Source organism: Apium graveolens, chromosome 7 (genome assembly GCF_009905375.1).
Source record: "Apium graveolens cultivar Ventura chromosome 7, ASM990537v1, whole genome shotgun sequence".
Classification (NCBI taxonomy): domain Eukaryota; kingdom Viridiplantae; phylum Streptophyta; class Magnoliopsida; order Apiales; family Apiaceae; genus Apium; species Apium graveolens.
Window position 1 is genome coordinate 264,300,394 of NC_133653.1, and position 9,847 is coordinate 264,310,240.

Genomic DNA, 9,847 nt, shown 5'->3' on the forward strand with positions numbered 1-9,847 from the left:
CTGAATGATGCTTTAATCTACTTTCCCTTTTGGAAGACATCACACAGTCCATCCTTAGAAAACTCCACTTGAAGAATACATCTAACCAGTTCTTTTATAACAAGCTCATTCATGGTCTTGAAGTTTAGATGGGACAGTATCTTGTGCCATAGCTAACTTTCATCTTGACTTGCTTTACTGAGAAGACAAGTGACAGATTCAGCATTAGATGAGTTGAAGTCAGCTAGGTATACATTTCCTCTTCTCACACCAGTGAGAACCACTTTGTTGCTTCTTTTGTTTGTTACAACACAGGCTTCTGAGTTGAAGGTTACTGAATTGCCCTTATCACAAAGTTGGCTGATACTCAACAGATTATGCTTGAGACCATCCACTAGGGCAACCTCCTTAATGATGACATTGTCTATTAAAATCAAGCCATATCCCACAGTATAACCTTTGTTGTCATCTCCAAAAGTAATACTTGGGCCAGCTCTCTCCTTGAACTCTGTGAGCAGGGTAGAATCTTCAGTCATGTGCCTTGAACAGCCACTATCCAGGTACCAAAGATTCTTTCTGTTTCCCTGCACACATCAAAACCAAATCAAGTTGATTTTGGTACCCAAGTTTCCTTGGGTCCTGCCTTGTTAGCTTTCTTCTTTTGTTTCTTAGGTTTGATTTCATTTGACTTGGGGATATCAGATTCATCCTTAGACATCTGAGTTGGAACTTTAAAACCAGTCATTAAAACAGAATTATCATGCACATTTTGATTAATAGGAAAAGGCATGTTGTTTGCAAACATGTTATTCTAGTAAAGCATGCTAAATGGCATTTGAGGCATACTAAATGCAGCATAATAAGGATTAGGTGCAAATGGCATATTAGAAAATTATGCATTCATATTATGTGCAGACATAGCATTCATAGGCATAGAAGGCATGGCATTCATGTTGGGAAAAGAAGATGGTACAGATATAGGAGTAGGCATAGCAAGTTTGCAATTAACAGACAGATGATTAACACTACCACACTTAACACAGATTTTTATTGGATCATATTTATCAGGTGTGTAGTTGTTATGTTTGTTAATCCCTACTTTCCCATTTCTATTATTTTTCTTTTTAATTTATGTTTTAACCTCTATCTTTTCTAATCTGTCATTCAATTGCTTGATGGACAGATGACCAACATTCACTTTCTTCTCCTTCTTCACTCGACTTGATTCTCCTGGAACAAAATTTTTGGAAACTGATCCATATTTCTCATTTAGCTTGGCAAGTTTGGCTTTGATCACAGGTTTGCTCACAGCCGACGGATGAGAATTTATGTGACTCGACGGATAATCCTTTTGGTTATATGACGGATGACTCTCATCATCCGTCGAATCTACATCTTTTAGCAATCCTTCAACCAAATTGGATTCCAGCTTCTCCTTACTCTTTTTCCAAGCTGCATCACAAAAGGACTCAATTCCTTGAACTTTGGTGATTTGAGCATGAACATCTCTAGATGATTTTCATGCCTTAATCACCTCATATTCTCGTTCAAGTTGTTTCTTCAAAATCTTATCTTTCTTCAAGGACTCAGTTAATTCATCCTTAGCAATCTTACATTCAATTCTCAATTTTTCAAATTTAATAAACTGAGACGCTAGCACATTATTCCTCTCACTTAAAAACAAATTGTTTTCTTTAATTTTAGCATTTTCCTTAGTGAGGGACTTAAGTGTAACACGCAAGTGATATAATTCTGTAGACATGTCATTTATTGCATCATTACACTAAGCTTTAGATAAATGTGCTAGGTTAGTGGTGATTACTTGATTACTTGAAGAACTTGTTTATGTTTCATCAGACTTGGCCATCAAGGCTAAATTGACATAGCTCACATATTCATCTTCATCAAATCCATCAGTTGCCCAGTCATTTTCTTGTGTAATGAAATCCCTTTCCTTTTGCTTGAGCAACTCAAAATATTTCAGTTTGTAGTCAACAGGCTCAAACTTCTTTTTACTGGAATCTGACTTTCTACACTCACTGGCAAAATGCCCTGCCAAGCCACATTTGAAATATTTGAATTTAGATTTATCCACCATGTTTCTACTTGTCTTGGCTGCTCCAAAGTTCTTTTTGAACTTAAGCTTGGCAAATCTTCTGGAAAGGAATTCTAAATGCTCATCAATATCATCCATGTCATCTTGGCTCAAATGATCTTCATTTTCAGCTACCAGCCCTTTACCCTTGTTCTCACAGACCTTTGTAGTAGACTCAACAAATTCTACCTCCACTTCCTTCTCTTTCTCCAACTCAGCAACCAGTGTTATGGACCCTCCTTTCTTCCTTCCTTTCTCCATCCTCTCATCTTGCTCTATTTCAAGCTCATAAGTCTTCAGGATGCCATACAGTCTCTCCAAGGTAAACTCATTATTATCTTGAGAGTTTCTCAATGAGACTGTCATTGGTTTCCATTCCTTTGGAAGAGATCTAAGGAACTTGAGATTGGAGTCTTTTGTCTGATAGACTCTTCCATGCAACTTCAGAGCATTTAGTAGTTTTTGAAATCTACTAAAAATGTCAGTGAGAGACTCACTATTTTCACAATGAAAGTGCTCATATTGTTGAATTAGCAGCTGCATCTTATTCTCCCTTACTTGCTCAGTACCATCACAGATAATCTGAATTTTGTCCCAAACCTCCTTGGTTGTTTTGCAGTTAATGATGTTATCAAACATATCACCATCAACTCCATTGAACAATATATTCATGGCCTTCTTGTCTTTCCTGACTTGCTCAATATCAGGTTCTAATCATTCATGCCTAGGCTTGGGAACAGATGGCTCATTGCCAGTTGCAGCTCTCATTGGTATATGAGGACCTCTCTCTATGCAATCCACAAAGGCCTCATCTTGAGAAAGAAGATGTAGGTGCATCTTCACCTTCCAGTGGTGATAATTGTCTTTGTTCAGAAATGGAATCTTCACTCCAACATCCTTCTTGTTCATCTTGCTGTTTTGTTGTGATCTTTAAACTCTTTGTACTTCAAGAGCTTGCTCTGATACCAATTGTTATTCCCTAACAATACAACAAGAATTACAGAGGGGGGGTTGAATGTAATTCAGGCTTCTTTTTGAGATTTATGAAAAATGGTTCTAACTCAATTTATATCTAACTGTTTGATTTGCAAAGTGCGGAATACAGAGTTAAGTTAATCAAACATAAAGTAATAAAAACTCAGGTCTTTAAAACTTTCTGGTGGATTTGAATGTATCCACCAGATATATATATATAAGATTACAACTTACAAATGTATCTCTGCTAAAAATGAGTTTGCTTAGTTGTTTGTTGTTGTTGTTCTACTTGTTACACTTGGTTTATATATCACCAAGTTTACATAGTAATAAGACAAGATAATAAAACAAAACCTATCAAGTCTAATATCATGCTGCTTCACTACTCAATTCCAGCATCTTTGAATATCTTCAAAATAGCATGGAAATGGTAATGCTTCTTTGTTCTCAAAACCCTGCTAAACAGGCTGCCACATTCCTTTTGCAAACACTCGACGCATGTGACTGTGTTGTCACTATCAACAGATATTTGAATTGATCATCCGTCGGGTACATGCTTGTTATCCGTCGGGTAGCCTTGTTGATCATCCGTCGGGTAGCTTTGTTGATCATCCGTCGGGTAGCCATTTATCACTTGACTCCATTTTATTTGTGCAGAATTACAAGACATCTTATATTTACATTTAATCAACCTATTCTGCACATCTACTAGCAGTCTACATGATTAATAAGCTACTACAGAATCTATACAAAGTTGTTTACAGAAATGTGCTACATTACTTATTGTTACATAAGTTACTCACCCGGTAGATATCAATTAGTCATCCGTCGGGACTATATTGAATCATCCGTCGGGACTATAATTGATCATCCGTTGGGTGCTACAAATTTCACTAAGTTAAATCTACTAAGGTATTTTGTTTAGCTTATCATCAAGTACACAATATATTCCTAACAGAAAGAGAACTTCTTTTACATGTACGATGTCCCCAGGGCCAGGATTCGATTCAACACAGATCCAAGTAAGGGCGCGCCCTCTCCTTCCTTTTTACATTTCAATTTTATTTGCACACATATTTCTTACTCTCTCATATCTTCTTTTATCAGACAAACTAATTGTACGGGATCTCGAGGGCGCGCCCAAAGAGAGGGCAGAGGCCCTTCTCAGAGTTATTACGGCCAAGTGGAACCTGAAGACGCTTGTAACTGAATCCAACTTAATGCGAGTTGGTATTTTATCTGACCGTGTGGGGACCAAATGTAGTTATAAAGAATTTAGGAAAGGTGCTACCCTTACCCGTGTGGTGGAAGTTGATAGCGGTGAGGAAGAGGATGAGGAGGAGCATGAAGACAGCACTACCCAGAGTGAACCTCCCTTAGGTTCGAATATAGCCTTCTCATAGGAGGGCGCGCCTTATTACTAGGGCGCGTCCTACTTAGTTTTCCCAGTTGCTTTTTTTTCATGTCTTTTATTTATGTTGTGTAATCTTCCTGCATTTGCATCCATCTTTCATCCATTGTCATTAACATATCATATCTGACATTTTTAGTCTCACGTGGGCGCGCCCAAAACATTGGCGCACCTTTACTTACACCTACTAATCATTTTTATGTGTTTCTATGCAGATATGGCTCATCCTAAGATTCCCAGATCCTTTGGGGCGCGCCCTTCGGAGAAACCCAAATCTAAACCTCCCAAGAAGGATGCTCCCAAGGCCCAGATCTCTACACCTACTCTAACTCATGTCCCTCAGCCTACTCCTATCCTGAAAAGACCAGTTATTGATCTTACTAACCAACAGGGTGCATCCAAGAAACTAAGGACAGAGGGCGCGCCTTCAGGGTCTTCTGCTACTCTAAATTTTCTTGGCCCATTAGGCTCCCTTCATGTAACTGATGAAGAGGTAGAGCAATGGCAAGCTATGAGTCCGGGGGATGCCACCAGGGCTTTAGTCAAGGCATATTTCCAACTGGTCATCCACTCCAGCCAGATGGTGGAGAAGTTCTTAGCAGAGAGGGCGCGTCATGAGAGGTTGCAAGGTGATAACAATATCCTGCAGAATACCTTGAAAGACAAGGATTTTCTTCATGCTAAGGACATCAAAGCTAAGGATTCTGAAATCTCCTTCCTCAAAGGTGAGGTGGCCAACATAACTTCTCAGCTTGAAATTGCTAACAAGAAGGCTACTTTTCTTCACACTGAGTTAGGTGGTGCCAGCCTGAGGATTGAGTACCTGGAGGAGCAGCAGAAGGAAGGATGGACTGATGAGAAGAAGGAGGTTATAGATGCTGCTTTTGACAATGGATTTCACTTCTACAGGGTCGGATTTGTTGCCAACGATCCTGACTATACCTTTGAGAAGTTTGGAGAGGAGACCATGGCTGAGATGGTGGAGTTTAAAAGAGAACATGCTACAGAGATCAGGGCAAGGAGGATAGAGCTTGGGCTAGAGGAAGATGTTGAGGGCGCGCCAACAGAGGAGGCCCCTAAGGACGCGCCTGAGGTTGATCCTACCATTCCCCTCCAGTCCATTCCCCCAACTGACAATGTCGAGGGCACGCCCTGATTTACTTGCCTTGGCTTGTTTCTAATTTTGTTTCTAAATACTTTTGAGGTGCCAGCCCTCTTTTGATGATGTGCAAAGTTGTATGACAATATGGTTCCTGCTACTTTTTAATTTCGTATTATGACACATCGTATAGTTTTATTTAATTTTATATCTTCCAGGATGCATATGAAGTCGGTCAAGGCGCCTCAACCATTTGGGTGTGCCTTGTTACAGAGGTTGCTGTTTTTAGCTCTTTTTCCAGCCTTTATACACTTCTGTTGTGAGGTGCGTTTTTTCATAAGTGCGCGTCCTTAATTTTAGAATATAATTTTTTCCAAGGTCAACCGCATTTGGCGTGCCTTACAGTAGGGCGTGCCCTTTAATATTTAGAGAAGTTATTTAGCACATTAATGGATATTTGTCTTGTTGCAAGATTTTGAAATTGTTTCCATATCATGGGGATCTATAGTTTTTCTTTACTGAAGTACTTTATAAATCAGGGCGTGCCCTGGTTCTTTTTAAAGTGCAAGTGCCAAGTTAACCAACAATTGAAGCAACTTTTCTTTTTATTGATAATGCGCTCTAGTGTAGAAATTACACCAGTCCCATGGCTACTATGCTCTGTGGGGAAATTATTTGGAAAATTTTTATCCTTCAGCTAAAGCCAAGGTTAGCAGTCATGCATACTACCCCCCTAGGCTAGGAGGAATTTATTTACTACTAGTCTATTACATAAAAATCAATCGCAGAAACGAGGGGGCCAAGGCCACACCCTATTGATAATATTTCCTTAAGTGTTCTACATTCCATGCTCGGGGAATAAGCTTGCCATCCAAATCCTCCAAGTGATGAGTCCCCATCCAAAGTATAGCTTTGACCTTGTATGGTCCTTCCCAATTAGCTCCAAGCACTTCATGCTGAGCTATTTTAGTGTTTGGCATGACCTTCCGTAACACGAGATCCCCCACCTTGAATGGCACGGACTTTACCTTCTTATAAAAATACCTCGCGATTCTCTGCTGATACGTAGCAAGCTTTAACTGAGAGTTCATTCGGGCTTCGTCTAGAAAATCCAAGTGGAGCCTTTGGTTAACTTCTGCATCTTCCTCAATAAACAAGTCTCTTCGTAGGGATCCGGCACCTACCTCCACGGGAACCATAGCTTCATACCCATAAGTCAACAAAAATGGGGTTTCTCCTGTGGTCGATCTAGGAGTCGTGTTGTAAGACCAAAGGACCGTGGGCATCTCTTCTATCCAATCTCCCTTCTTTTCTTCAAACTTAGCCTTCAAAGTATGCTTTATGATTTTGTTTATAGCTTTTGTCTGACCATTGCTTTGTGGGTGATAGACCGCGGCAAAATCTTTCTTGATGTTCAAGTCTTCACAAAGCTTCCTTAGCTCTTTACTGTCAAACTGCTTCCCATTGTCCGAGATGAGCTTGTACGGAATACCGAACCTGCAGACTATGGAGTTGAAAATGAAGTCCTTCATCTTCTTTGTTGTGATCGTGGCCAGTGGCATGGCTTCCGCCCATTTAGTAAAGTAATCAACAGCCACCACAGCATATTTCACACCCCCCTTTGCTTTGGAAAATTCTCCAATGAGATCGATCCCCCACATGGCAAAAGGCCAAGGACTTGTCAATGAAATAATAGACGTTGTCGGAGCATTGGAAAAATTAGCGAATCGCTGGCAACGGTCACAAGCCCGAACAAACTTGAAGGCATCTTCTTTCATAGTTGGCCAGTAATATCCTTGTCTGAGGACTTTTAATGCCAATGAACCACCCCCCGAGTGATTACCACAAATCCCTTCGTGCACCTCCCTGAGGATATAATTTCCTTCTTATATGTCCACGCAGCGTAACAGTGGTTGGTTAAATCCTCTCTTGTGTAACACCCCATTGTATTCAACATACTTAGCAGCTTGGTAACGTAGGCGTCGAGCCTGTAACTTGTATTCTCGTAACGCTCCCGTTCGAATATAGTTATGAATGTGGGTCATCCAATTCTCTAGCGGGGTTTCCCGTGTCTGGAACACTTCTACCTCTGGAACACTTGGTATCTCTTGGATTCCCAAAGGAATTTGTCCAAGTTGGATGCTATCCATTTGCGACCCCATCTTTGCCAAAGCATCCGCATTACTATTTTCCTCTCTTGGAACACCCTCTAGTCTGGCACTTCCAAACTTTTCCAATAGACGCTGCGCACATCTCATATATAACTCCGTCCGAGGTCCCCGAGCTTGGAAACCTCCGTTGACTTGATTTAAAACTAGCTCAGAGTCACTCCGAGCTATCAAATTTACAACCCCCGCTTCCAGAGCTATTTTCAGACCATTGATCAAGGCTTCATACTCAGCATCATTGTTGGTGACATAAAATTTGAAATGGATGGCACTCATCAAATGATGCCCTTCCGGGGTGACTAAGACAATCCCGGCGCCTGCTCCATTATTATTCACAGCCCCATCGACGTGCAAGATCCACCAAGGGTGTGGCAATTCTTCATTTTCCTCAACAGGAAGGCTTCCTTGTGAGGAAGGCTCTGCCAATACTATAGCCTTATTATCTACCTCAGAATCAAACTCAAGTATAAAATCTGCCAACGCCTGTCCCTTGATCGCCGTACGAGGACAATATTCCAAATCGAATTGCCCCAACTCTATCGCCCATTTCAACATCCTTCCCAATGATTCTGGTTTATGTAGAATATGCCAGAGCGGATAGGCGGTGCGAACCTCTATCCGGTGAGCTTGGAAATATGGTCTTAACTTTCACGCCATGAGAATAAAAGCGTATAATAATTTCTCCATGCTGGTATATCTGGTTTCTGCATCCAGCAGCCTTTTGCTCACATAGTACACGGGCCATTGATGGCTTGCTTCCTCTCTTACCAACACCGCGCTGACAGAGTATTCTAAGACCACCAAGTAAAGAATCAATGTTTCTCCGTCTTCCGTCTTGGCCAACATAGGAGGATTTCCCAACTACTCTTTGATTTTCAGAAAAGCCTCTTCACAATCTGAGGTCCACACAAAATCTTTCCCCATTCCTTTGATTGCTTTGAAGAATTCTTTGCACATATCTGATGACTTTGAGACAAATCGATTTAAAGCTACAATCCTTCCCGTCAAACCCTGCACCTGCTTGACGCTGGTGGGGGATTTCATGTCCAACAGAGCCTTGATTTTTTCCGGGTTCGCCTCAATTCCTCGGTGGTTAACCATGAATCCCAAGAATTTTCCCGATTCCACACCGACTACACACTTCTGAGGGTTCAGCTTCATTCTATATTTTCTCAGAATATGGAACATCTCAGCTAAGTCTGCGATGTGATCTTCCGCCTTCTTAGATTTTACAAGAATATCGTCCATGTATACCTCCATCGTCTTCCCAATCTGCCTCTTAAACATTTTGTTTACCAGTCTTTGATAAGTATCCAGCAGTTGATCAAACCAAATGGCATCCCAACGTAGCAATAGAGTCCCCTGTCGGTGATACAAGAGGTGTGCTCTTGGTCAGGCCCATACATGAGAATTTGATTATATCCGGAGTATGCATTCATGAAACTGAGCAAGGCATGTCATGTCGTAGCGTCGACCAACTGGTCAATTCTTGGCAAAGGGAAGCTATCCTTTGGGCACGCCTTATTCAGATCGGTGAAATCCACACATGTTTTCCACTTGCCGTTAGGTTTTCTTACTAACACCGGGTTCGCTAGCCAATCTGTGTGACGCCCTCAATCTCGGGGTTAGGAAATGAGGACTCACACACCTCTATTCTAATAATTAAATATACATAAACCCCGATTAACTACTAAAAGGATCAACAGGATAAAGTATGAGACAAGATTACAACTACCAATCATAAAATATAACTTACAAACCCAAAATATTATTAATTAATCAATATCGATTCCGGCTGGGAACCGACAGATAACCCATTGTATCTTTATACACCTCTTTCTAGGCGCGAGCTCACTCATAACAACCACTACCTGCTCTGGCAACCGGAAGCCCTCAACACGGTAGGGACCACCAGGTACGCTCTTATGAGCAGTGCGCCTAAGCCTGGCCATCTTCTTGCTTAACTGCCATGGTTAGATTAAGACAAAACAAATGAGTATAAAACTCATCAAGTAACTATATAGCAGTTCTACCATAACAAATCTCAATATACTTTGAATAAACTAGGGCATTCTATTTTAATTAATCTAGGTGGCAGATTTCCATTTTTTTTTCTTTGA

General features: G+C 40.8%; 1 protein-coding gene across 1 annotated transcript; it reads right to left on the reverse strand.

Annotated features, from left to right (window-relative positions):
• Nucleotides 1-7,445: 7,445 nt before the first annotated feature.
• LOC141674868 (uncharacterized) lies at nucleotides 7,446-8,282 on the reverse strand. Its single transcript, XM_074481570.1, has one exon. The coding sequence runs from the start codon at nucleotides 8,280-8,282 to the stop codon at nucleotides 7,446-7,448; it is 837 nt and encodes a 278-aa protein (XP_074337671.1).
• Nucleotides 8,283-9,847: the final 1,565 nt, after the last annotated feature.

What these genes read in the sequence shown, in the direction of transcription:
- LOC141674868 (XM_074481570.1), bottom strand. Translation starts at nt 8,282, where the DNA reads ATGTTGAAATGGGCGATAGAGTTGGGGCAATTCGATTTGGAATATTGT.